Source organism: Loxodonta africana, chromosome X (assembly GCF_030014295.1).
Source record: "Loxodonta africana isolate mLoxAfr1 chromosome X, mLoxAfr1.hap2, whole genome shotgun sequence".
NCBI lineage: Eukaryota > Metazoa > Chordata > Mammalia > Proboscidea > Elephantidae > Loxodonta > Loxodonta africana.
Window position 1 is genome coordinate 23,066,131 of NC_087369.1, and position 12,304 is coordinate 23,078,434.

Sequence of the window (12,304 nt, forward strand, 5' to 3'; positions counted from 1 at the left end):
ATTTTGTTTGATAATAGCTAGAGTTTTTTAGTTCCAAATACCTTCCCAATTTTGTTTAATTAGTTTGCATCGCTTGTATATGCAAACAATATTCTGTTTTTTCTATTCTATTTATGATCCTGATGGCTTTTAATGGACAATTTTACAGTATGCATAGGGAAATAGTCAAAAGTGACTTGGGCAATCCTTAAAACTAGATTTTCTGTTCGTCTGCATTATCTCTAAAATTGGAGAGAGTTGTTTATGTTTAAAATTACAAAGTTGTAGAGTATGAAGACCAAAAAGTCGGGGATAGGGAGGTACAGTGTTGGGCAGGGAGGGCTGTTAATATGAAATGTGAGAATGAATAAAAGGAGACTGAATAGCTTGTGTTTCCTTGGCGTTTGCCACTAAATATAATGGAGCAGATGGCAGAGTGCAACCGTAATGGATAGAAGGAAACATATAATCAATATAATACATATATCTTAGTGATTGTCTTCTAAAGATAAATATTGTTAGATTCACCTCTATTGAGCTGCTCTTTCCCTTTCAGCTATGCTTTGTCCCTGCTTACACATTCCTTGGTATGTTGGAGCCCACCTGTTTTTGCTCCACACGGATCCACGTTTTACATAGTAATTCTCTTACAGGGAATCTGGATTTCTCTTCAGTCCTTCACACTTTCTTCTCACTCCCACCTTTCACCATAGGCTTGGAATCTGGAGAGAAAAGCACTCCTGAGAAGCCATTTCAGACCTTGTTGCTTAGCAAACTTACTCTGCTTGTCACAGCCCTGCTGCTCTCTTTGCTGAGCCTGAAACACTTATCGGCTTTGAGAAACTTATGGAAATCCCATGCCAGGCATAACCATTAAAGCCACAGTGTTGAAATCAGATGGTCGTGAGTGAGCTCAAGTCCACCTTTTCCATAAGCCAGCAGTGTGGTATAGTACATGGCTGTTGTACTAGCATTCTACCCCACGGTTTGTGTAAAGCTAATGGGAGGAAAGTACAGTGAATGCCTATTTTATTTTTTCCGTGTTAAGATTATCTTTGTACTTTGCAAAGCATAAATGCTTTCTCTTCTCTTTCTTTTACCTCCGAGCTATTTTTTTCTTTACTTATTTAGATGTGGTAGTGAATTAGGCTCGTTTTGGCATGTTAAGTATTTGTTTTATTTCATAAACATTATGTGTAATTTTTTCCCTTTCTTTAACCTTATGAGTTCTTTACTCCTAAACTCCCTCTGAGCTGAGATTATTCTGCCTGCTGTGCTCTCCAGATTAGAAATGACTAAAACCACACAAAGCCAATGTTAGCTGAGAGGATCCTAGAAGAGAAAGGAAAGACCTCATTTTAAACCGTGCCCCAACATCTATTACATTTATATAAGTGTGGTTTTCCTCTCCTAATCACCAAAAGCCTTGAGGATATATTTAAGTACTAGGGTAGCAGCGTGCTCCACAACGAAATAAAAGTGATCAGGCTGATATTTTATCTCTAGAGAGTTCTTGGAATCAGTGGCACTTTCATGACTTAAAAAGTCCATAAAAGTAATGTTATATTTATTTTGGCTTTTAGAAGGTCCCTGATGCTGTGGAAAGGCAGCTTTTGCGAACTTTTGCCTAGACTCTTCTCTTACAGCTGTGGTCTTAGGTCAATTTACAAGCTGAATATTTTGCATGGCTGATGTTTTGGTTGTAACTGTAGCATTTGAACATACAGATTATGGCCAATCTTATTGAAATGTGAATTCTGAGTTTTCTAGATCAAAGAGTTAAGATCCTTATATACGTTTTAACAACTTATCCTTTCCTCTTTTTAAGTCTACTTTTCTTCATTTTCTCAGTTAGTATGACCCTTCTATCTTGACCCCCTTCACTATCTTTGTGATCAACCTAAAGCAGCATGCTAATACTACTACTGAAATAGGTATTGATTTCCTGACTGGTGTATTAGATTATCTTCAGGTATTTGACACTTTGGTGGTTAATTGCCTTATAAATTATTTTTAACTGCAGATTAACTTCTCTATGACCAATGTCCCGTACAGGAAACGGAAAGGAAAATCTAGACAATATGACGGAGGTAGAAAATGTTTGTCTTTCCTAGAGCAAGAAGAAAAATGCGTATATGGCAAAGGAAATGTGGCAATACTTGAAAAATTAAAATACCTTTTTTTAGTGTTTCTTATCATGATTTAGATAGACAGTAAGTCAGTATGTTTATATGGATGTTCTTGCTAGCATTACCTTTGCCAAACACATTATACATTGTAAAATGCTTGCCTATTCAGACCTATTCTGAGGGTGTGATCCTCGCCCTGAAGGAATATTCTTTTTAATTAGGGAGTCAAGTGACGCAGGGTAGTATAATAGAGCACCAGTCTGGAAGTTAGATTTGGCTTCCTGACCCCATTCTGACATTTACTAGCTATCGAGTCTACTCCGACTCATAGCAACCCTATAGGACGAGTAGAAGTGCCCCAAATGGTTTCCAAGGAGTGCCTGGTGGAGTCAAACTGCTGACCTTTTAGTTAGCAGCCATAGCTCTTAACCACTACACCACCAGGGTTTCCTTACTAGCTATGAACAAGTTAATTAATCTCTCTGATTAAGTGTGTGGGGGGGGGGGAGTTAGAGTATCTATGATTTCTAAGGTGTAAATGCCATGATTCTTCAGTAACTAATCCACAAAATCACTAGAAAGCAGTATGTCCACATAAAGTGATAAACTGAGAAACTGCCTTTGTCTGAGATCACTGTGTGATCAAAGACTCTATGGATTTTTAAAAACTACACTCGGAAGAAGTACAGCTAGAATGCTCCATAGAAGGGAAGATGGGGAGTCTTTGTCTTAAATGTACTTTGGACATGTTATCAGGAGAGACCAGTCCCTGGAGAAGGACATCATGCTTGGTAAAGTAGAGGGTCAACAAAAAAAGAGGAAAACCTTCAACAAGGTGAATTGACACAGTGCCTGCAACAGTTGGTTCAAACATAGCAACGATTATGAGGATGGCACAGGACTGGGCATTTAGTACTGTTGTGCGTGGGGTTGCTATGAGTTGGAACTGACTCAATGGCGCCTAACAACAAGAAGTCACTGTAAACAAAGATTTGTTCAACAAGGTAATTGAACCAGTCTGGAAATATAAACCATATAGTAATTTGAACAAGAGAAGTTTAATATAAAGAATTATTAAACTGTATGATAGGAGAATAACAATAAAGATGTAAAGTGAACACTAAAAGAGACCCCAGGACTGAGGGAGCGTACCCAAGGAAGGACAAGCTTGGAAGCAGAACATCCTCCCCAAGTCTGAGGAACTCATTAGAGAAGGTGTGGTTGGAGTTTCACTGAGTTGCCTAGGCAAGCAGGAAACAACCTTTCAGGATGTAGGCAAGTCGAAGCTGGTGGAAGTGCTCACAGAGAGATTTGGGGCATCATTGCAGATGTGAGGCCTGTAAAGAATGGTGTCTGTGTTGAGAGGGCCACAAGATGGTGGTCAGTGAGCCTGGGCTGAGGCCGCAGGTCACTGAGGGACTGTGTGGTCTGGGAGTAGCTGGGGCAGAACAGTATCAGAGTACCGGATAAAAAAAAAAATTTTTTTTTTAGCCCCCCACAAATGCACCACTTATGTACCCTGCAGTGGGAACAAGAAAAAGCAAAATAGCACAAGGGAACCTGGAAGAGAAGCCCCTTCTCCTGCAGTGTCCCTGCAGCACCCTCTACTGACAAAAATGTAACTGTGCTCACTGTAAAGGAGAAATAGTACTGAAAGGTGAATTTGGAGCTGAGAGCCAATAAATTCATAACTGGCACAGGGAGGTTAGCTTTTCTCTCCATAAAACCATACATAAAAACCCAAAGCCCACTGCCGTCGAGTCGATACATAGCAACTTCCAATTTCTCTACAGAAGTGAATAAATTGCTACCAAGTCTCTTCTTTGTTCCCTGTTTGCCCATAAACTGTGTGTAGCAACTGGATTTTTCAGGAGCTCATCATTATAATGTTTTTTGAATCTAAAGCCCAAAGAAAAATGAAATCTTTCTAATAACCTTCATCTTAATTGAGCCACTGATATGTCCAGACCCTTTTTATTCTTGAACCTGGAAAGTAGCTTACACTCTAATGAGCATACTCTCATCTGCTTGGAGACCCTGCATGTCTTTGTTTCCTGCCTGTGAAACAGCAGACACATAGAACGGAGCTTTCCCAGATCCAGTTCTGGTTTCCAGCTGATGCTACATCCCTGTTCAGAAATGAAAGTAGGGAAGGAGCTGCTTCTCCCAGGATGTCTCAGGGAAGTAGGGAAGTTGCAAGTATCATGGTTCTACTTGTTGCTCATCAAAGCAGGTACAGATTTGGGACTGGTGCTCTCTCATCATTTGGCACTGACTTCATTATTCTTAGATGATGATTATTTTAAAGTACCACTTTTAGGCTATATTACTATCTCAGAGTTTGGCTCTCTAGGCATTAAAATATCTGACAGTTAAGTGCCAGGCCATGTTCTAAGCATAAGGGTTAAGCAAGAAGGAATAGAAGCAAAACTGCCTGAGTATAACTTGGCTCTGCCATTTAAAAGCTGTGCAACCTTGAGCAGGTTTTTTAACACCTTTGTGCCTCAGTTCCCACATCTGTGCAATAGAGGTAATACCAGTATCCACTTCTTAGGGAGATTGTGAGGATTAAATTAGTTAATATGTTCCCACTTTGGAGAGTGGCGTCTGGGGTCTTAAATGCTAACAAGCAGCCATCTAAGATGCATCAATTGGTCTCAACCCACCTGGAGCAAAGGAGAATGAAGAACACCAAAGACACAAGGTAATTATGAGCCCAAGAGACAGAAAGGGCCACATGAACCAGAGACTACGTCATCCTGAAACCAGAAGATCTAGATGGTGTCCGGCTACAACCGATGATTGCCCTGACAAGGAACACAACAGAGAACCCCTGCGGGAGCAGAAGAGCAGTGAGATGCAGACCTCAAATTCTCAAAAAAGACCAGACTTAATGGTCTGACTGAGACTAGAAGGACCCTGGAGGTTATGGTCCCCAGGCCTTCTGTTAGCCCAAGACAGGAACCATTCCCAAAGCCAACTCTTCAGACAGGGGTTGGACTGGACTATGGGATAGAAAATTATACTGGTGAAGAGTGAGCTTCTTGGATCAAGTAGACACATGAGACTATGTGGGCAGCTCCTGTCTGCAGGGAAGATGAGAGGGCAGAATTCTAAGATGGCCCCTGTGATCCACACCCTCTGGTGTATTATCCCCTCTTGTTCAGTGTAGGTGGGACCTATGAATATGATGGATATCACACATTTCCATTCATTTGCTCTAATTCACTCTGAGGAATAACTGACCTGGTACTCCACTTATTCAGAAAAACATAAATAGAAATACTGTAAGTAACCCAATCATGCCTGAATGTGCTCCAAGGCTAACATAAAACCTCTTTCCTATCCCTTAGCTTTTCACTAAGTATGCTTAGAACACTTTCTCTGTTTCCTTTTTAAAATGCAGTGTCTAAAACTTCACATATTAGTCCTAAAAGTATATGATCAATTTAGAGATGATGAAAGAATGCTGATCTGTTATTATTGATTAACATATTAATGTAAGGGTGATTTTTTTTAAATCTCCACAGTGACTAAATGCTGCTTTTACCATTGTTTTAAAACCATTGTTTTTCTTATACTAAACATGCTGTGTTCCGATCTTTTTTTCCCTTAAGAACTTTTATGTTTGGATGAACCAGCTGTATATATAGAATAGAATACAAAAACTTCCCATTTCATTCTGAGAAAGTGATCTATTAATTATATTAATTCATATTTTAAATTAAGTTACCCAAGAGAAGAAAATCACACAATACCATTGTCCAGCACATGACACTCTTCTGTTTTGAAAGGTTCTTAAAATCATAGCAGGCCCTCTGTGTTAATTGTTATTCAGTCACTAATCCTTTGTCACAGCCTTGGGTAGTTTCTAACAAAATCCGGAGGGTCAATTTTAATACTCGTTGCTATTTTTTTTTTTAATTTATTAAAGGCGTATTATTTACTGGACTTTAATTTTAGGTTCAGTTTTTTTTTTTCTTTTTTAGAAATAAAGAAAAATAGAATTTAAAATCCTTTGGTATAATTATTGCAAAAATAACAGAAACACCTCCCTTATACAGTGGTCACCAGTCATCATCTAGTTAGAATACAGTTGTCCTTTTGCTACTAAAATTGCTTTCAGTTTTCTCATAGAGCCATGTCTTTCACAGCCTCAGTTCTAACACTCCTTCTTCTGCCAAGTCAATGACCTTGGTCTATTTATCTAACTTTGCTCTCTCATCTGTTAAAATGGCTATAATAATACCTACTTCAGGAAGTTGTTTTAAGGATAAGTGAGATAATGAATATGAAGTACTTAGCATTGTGACAGACATATAGTAGATGTTCTGCAAGTATTATCTAATAATATGTTAAATTATAGTAACGGATATATTTTTCTTGCTATATTATAGTTTTCTTTTTCTAGAATATACTGGAAGGTTGCAATTGACAATAGTGTGTTTAAAATGATTTCACTGAATGAATAGAATTGAACAAATTCACTTTTTACAAGAGTGTGTTAAATAACTCCTATCGGAAACCCTGGTGGCATAGGGAATAAGTGCTATGGCTGCTAACCAAGAGGTCAGCAGTTCGAATCCGCCAGGCACTCCTTGGAAACTCTATGGGGCAGTTCTACTCTGTTCTGTAGGGTCGCTATGAGTCGGAACTGACTCGAGGGACCTGACTCTTAATGTGGTTTCCTGCAGTGGCTTGATGTGTGATGCAGTAATGAGTGTAAAATTAGCATATAAAGCAAGGCCGTTATATACCCTTTCTAGTTGGCTTATTTAGTCAAGTGCCAAATGCTGCAATAAAAACGTTGTAGTGCATTATCTCAAAAACAGACAGCAAGGTTCTAGTAGAGTTTTCCTTTTTTTTTCCCCTAACTCTTTCTATTATTTTTATTTTCCAAGATCTTTAATCCATTGAATCCTGGTAGCTTTGATGGTGAAGTCGATGTTTTACTCACCTTTTGTATTTCCAACGGCACCTAGTATATAGCAGACATTTGCAAACAAAATTACTCAAGAAGAGAACTCTGAAAAGTGATTTGCAACTTAATATGGTGGATTTAATTGGTATTTTATTTTTCCTAAAAAAGGTCTACAGTGTGGTATTTCTGCCTTTTCTCCTTTCATCTCAATTCTAAGCACTACCAATGCCTGAACAGGAGAGAGATTGTTGCTGAATGCCAGTGTGCTCTGTGAGGTCTGAGTGTTGTAATGCACATGTAGCGAGCTAGTTATATACATTCATTACCTTCCTGTTTACATATATACCTTCGTTTCGGAATATGCTTCAACTTGTAGAATCCACAAAAGTTTATTTTTAGCATACTGATTTAGTAACCTTCATATTACCATGCAATGCATGTATCCTATATAGAAACCCTTCAGAATTAACAATCTTATCTCGCCCATGAGATAAAGAGAGAATAAGAATGAAAATGTAACCAAATATAGGAGAATAGAAATACTGGTAATTATAAGATTTAAATCTGCCAAAAATTGTTTTTCTTCCTGTAAAACAGCGGCAGTTTGAACTGCAGCCAGCTTTGTATGTTAAGCACTGTCATTCTGTCCTTTTCCCCCATGGCCACTGAAGAACATTTTGAGGAAGAATAAAAATTAAAAAAAGAAAATACAGAATAGGGTCCTAGGATAGGCTACGTAATTTGTGGGGCCCAGTGAAAAATGAAAATGCAGAACCCCTTATTAAAAAATGATTCAGAATGTCAAGATAGCGTTGTTGTTGTTAGGTGCCGTTGAGTCGATTCTGACTCATAGCAACCCTATAGGACAGAGTTAGAACTGCCCCCATAGGGTTTCCAAGGAGCGGCTGGTGGATTTGAACTGCCAACCTTTTTGGTTAGCAGCTGAGCTCTTAACCAGTACGCCGCTGGGGCAGAGCATAAAACCATAAAGCTGGCCCTGTAGGTTTCCCTATTTCTAGGGGGTAATCTTCCTGTTGGTATTTTGCCTAGAAGCTCTTCGGATTAAATACCTTCATTGTATCTGAAAGTATTGAGACTTGAACATCAGAGAGAGTAAACAGATATGAACTTTCCATCATGCCCATGTAGCTAGACTGGCCAGTACAATTACTGCTCATGGTAAGATGGTCAACAAAGCCACAGAAGTAAGAATAATGATAGTTCATCCCATGAGTAATGATTTAGGCTTTTAAGAAAGCAAGGAGAGAATATACATTTATTGAGTGTCATCTTTGGATAGGAGCCATATTGGCCTTTTTTTTTTAATGCATTATCCTGATTTATCATGGAAACCTTAGAAAATAATTTTTATTACCCCCATTTTCTATGTGAGGAAACTGAGCCTCAAGGATATAAAATAACTTCCTCTAAGTCATACAGCAAGTAAGTAGCAAAATGGTGATTACCTACATCTGTCTTCTTCCCAAATCCATGCCATCCGAAGTCCAAGGCCAGTCCATAGCAATACCAGCTATTGGTGTCATGCTGGCTAATGTCTGTTTTTAGGAGCATTTTGCCACAATAAAAGTGCAGCCCTGAGAAGCAGATGCAAAAAGCAGGAGTACCTGGGCGTTGCAAATGGTTAAGTGCTAGACTCCTAACCACAAGGTTGGTGGTTCAAACCTACCCAGAGGTGCCTTAAAAGGAAGGCCTGGTGATCTTGATCTGCTTCTGAAAGATCACAGCCTTGAAAACCCTGTGTGGCAGTTCTACTCTGTACAACGTGGGGTCGCCATGAGTCAGAATCAACTCGAGGGCAACCGATAACAACATTCTATGTTAATATGATTGAGTTTATCCTAACCAAAGCACTAACTTTCTGTGTTTAGTTAAGCCACTCCAACTGTTAAAGCTCATTTCTTCTTCAGTTTATTCAACTAATATTTATTGAGTGCCTTGTATGTTCTAGGATCTGTCCACCTGGAAAAGCGAGGGGTGGGTGTGAGAGAAAGAAAAGTCAGAGACGAGTAAGACATGGTCCTTGCCTCAGAGGAGTTCAGACTGATAAATCAAATAAAAGAAACAAGAGAACGTAACCATGACTTTCATAGATAATTTCAGCATACAATTCTTTCATCCATAGTTTAGAATATATATAGAAGCGTGTTGTGTGTGTGTGCATGTGTATTTTTTTCACCTGGACATGCGTTTTACCCAGTAATTTCATTTTATAACAAAAGGTGATTTGTACATTACTTGGAACATGTGGTTACCGTAAATTTTTTTTTTTTTTTTTTTTGCTTCCAGTGTAAAACTCTTTCTGGAGTATGTGATCACATCATATCCCTGTCATCGGATCCTCTGGTTTCACAGTCTGCCCACCTGGAAGTGATTCAGCTGGCAAACATCAAGCCAAGTGAAGGGCTGGTAAGAGATAACCATGTTTATCAAAGCCACCAGCCACCAGCAGACAGTTAATAATATGGGCAATGTGGCCCCTGAATATGGGAATCCATGAACTTAAACAGTCACCGAACATTTTCATCTTTTTCTCTAGGGGAGTTAAGGTAGTGGGAGTTTGTCATGATAAGATGTTTTAGGAAGATAAATGAACATGGAGAAGAATTGGTGAAAATGGTGATTTTTGAATTATCCTGTTTACCTTGGTAATAATTTAGCTTTCTTGCATTTTTCCATCCCTGCCCCCCGCCAACCAACGTTCCTTAAGCTTAAAGGAAGTTTAAGTTTTATAATAGACACCACATTGTTACCTACCCATGCACATGAGTGTCTTGTTTGTTTTGGTTTGGTTTGTTCTGATTTTAATAGTTCTTTCTTTCCCTAGGACAAGTAAGCTGAACAAAACCCATATTCTTTATGACTCATATCTATTTCTTGTAAGGGTGAATAGGCAAGTGGATATTGCCAACACTAGGTTAACATCCACACTAGTTTTTCTTGTATTATGTAAAAAGATAACCATCTTCTATATTTTGTTCACCTGATTTTTAAAACAAAAGTGTATTGGTTCTAAATTTAACCTAAGGGAGAGCTTTTTTTTTTTTTTTTTTTAATAAGCCTCTAGGAAAACACATATAAAATTGCTACTGATGAGGGAGAGGAAGAAAATAAGAAACTGGTTGGAGAATAGGTTACCTCACTCCACAGCTATTCCTTGTTAGCTTAGTGCTACAGCGTTTCTGCTTTCTCCCTGTAATTGAATTTTCCAGGGAAGCCATTAATGATATTTTAGAAAGTAGAGATCTTGGAAACTAACATTAATAACTGAATTCAGATAGTATATTCTTAAGTATTGTTAAGCATGTTTAACTTTTTATGTGGCTTTTCTTCTTCACATGTATGTAACTGCCCCAGAGGGCAAAGCCTTCAGTGGCCACCAGTGATTTTCAGGTCTGAAGCCATCTATTCTGTAAAGTGACTTTGACTTTTCTCTGGCTATTTGGCAAATTATTTCTGGGCATCTGTAGTTCCTAGTGCTAGCATGGCTTTTATGGGTGTTTTCCTGGGAAGATGGAACTCAGCCTATCAGACATAGCCAGCATGCCATCATCATAACCTATAAGTATTATATCTAATTTTGATTAGTTTTAAGAGCTTATTTCTAAAATTTATAAACTCATCTGAATACTTATGATTTTAAATTCTTACTCTTTTTGATTACCTTTACAATAAAATTTTTTTTTTATAATCAGTTTTATTTAAAAGATCCTTCAACCTATAGTATTAAAGGTCTGTCTTTCTGTATCTCTTCTTCAGTAGTTACAAAGAAGCCTCTCTAAGCATGATACGTAGAGTGGAAAAATTTTAACTAATATTATATTAGACTAAGAGTTGAGACACCTGGATACAAATTAGTTACACATAATATAGCTATTAGTATGGCGAGGGGGGTGAATTTAACCTCTTTGGCCTCAATATTTTCACCTGTAAAATGTGGAGGACAGGACGGGGTGGACTGAAAACCAGAAACCAGTTGCCATCGAGTCGATTCTGAGTCATGGTGACCCCATGTGTGTCAGAGTAGAACTATGCTCCATAAGGTTTTCAGTGGCCGGTATTTCAAAAGTAGATCGTTAGGCCTTTCTTCAGAGGTACCTCTGGGTGAACTAGATCTTTTTTGAAGCCACTTCTAGCTCTGTGAGTCTGTGGTTCTAAGGATGGTATTCTGAGAAAAGAGCCTGGGTTTTTTTCCCTCTAATTTTCACTAAAACCATGAGGGAAAATAGCCATATAAAGTGAGTCAATATCATTCTAATTAATGGACTTTAAGAAATCCTGAATTTTTTAATGAAAATATAGCCCTGGACAGGTCTTTTATTTATTTTTTTAATTTAAAAAAGGAAAATCTGGGTCTACTTTTTGAAATTGTAATTAAATGGCTAAGAACCAGATTCTGTTATATAGTCTGGGAAAAAAGTGGGAAGAGAAAAGAAGTGAGTGCCTGCCACTTGCCAAGTACTTTCTTCACAGTTGTATAACCCACTGCCATCGAGTCATTTCCGACTCATAGTGACCCTATAGGACAGAGAAGAACTGCCTGATAGAGTTTCTAAGGAGCGCCTGGTGGATTCAAACTGCTGACCTCTTGGTCAGCAGCGGTAGCACTTAACCACTGTGCCACCAGGGTTGGTATTAACTTACCTATTTTACAAATAAAAAAACAGAATCTTAGGGAGTCATGAATTTGCCCTATGTCACACTGTTAAAAATAATCAAAACTTGCTGAGATTTGAAGATTTATTCTGAGCAGTTATTCTGTATGCATATACCACTGCTGTTGAGTCAAGTCCAACTCATAGCGACCCTATAGGACAGCGTAGAACTGCCCCGTAGGGTTTCCAAGGAGCATCCAGTAGATTCAAACTGCTGACCTTTCGGTTAGGAGCCTTTGCTCTTAACCACTACGCCACCAGGGTTTCTGTATGCATATAGGGAGGCCATTTTGATTCCAGTACAAGCAAATGCCTTGAAGGAAGCTAGGTACAATGGGGCTTATAAAGAGAGGAGAAGGAAGAATTATAGAATTTTAACCATTGGCTAAATTTAAAATAATTGATTGATAGCAGGTTAGTTCTGGCGTAGCTGCTAATAACTTGGACCTCCACCCACCTGCAGGCAAGAGGCTTTTCGAGATTTAAATTTGGAGGTAATGGTTTGACCACTATTCTTTTCTAGCAGGATAACACAAATTTACATTGCTATAGAGCAGTTTCTGGCAGGCTTTTGCAGTTTGAGTCAGACTTTTTATGGTTAA

General features: G+C 38.5%; 1 protein-coding gene across 4 annotated transcripts in view; it reads left to right on the forward strand.

Moving 5' to 3' along the window:
• Positions 1–12,304, forward strand: part of CNKSR2 (connector enhancer of kinase suppressor of Ras 2) — a 273,991-nt gene that overhangs the window by 113,192 nt on the left and 148,495 nt on the right. For all 4 annotated transcript variants that reach the window (XM_003415953.3, XM_003415954.3, XM_023555163.2 and 1 more), the window contains exon 6: positions 9,337–9,456. In XM_003415953.3, the coding sequence (XP_003416001.1) occupies positions 9,337–9,456 (120 nt within the window). The remainder of the gene's footprint in view (positions 1–9,336; positions 9,457–12,304) is intronic.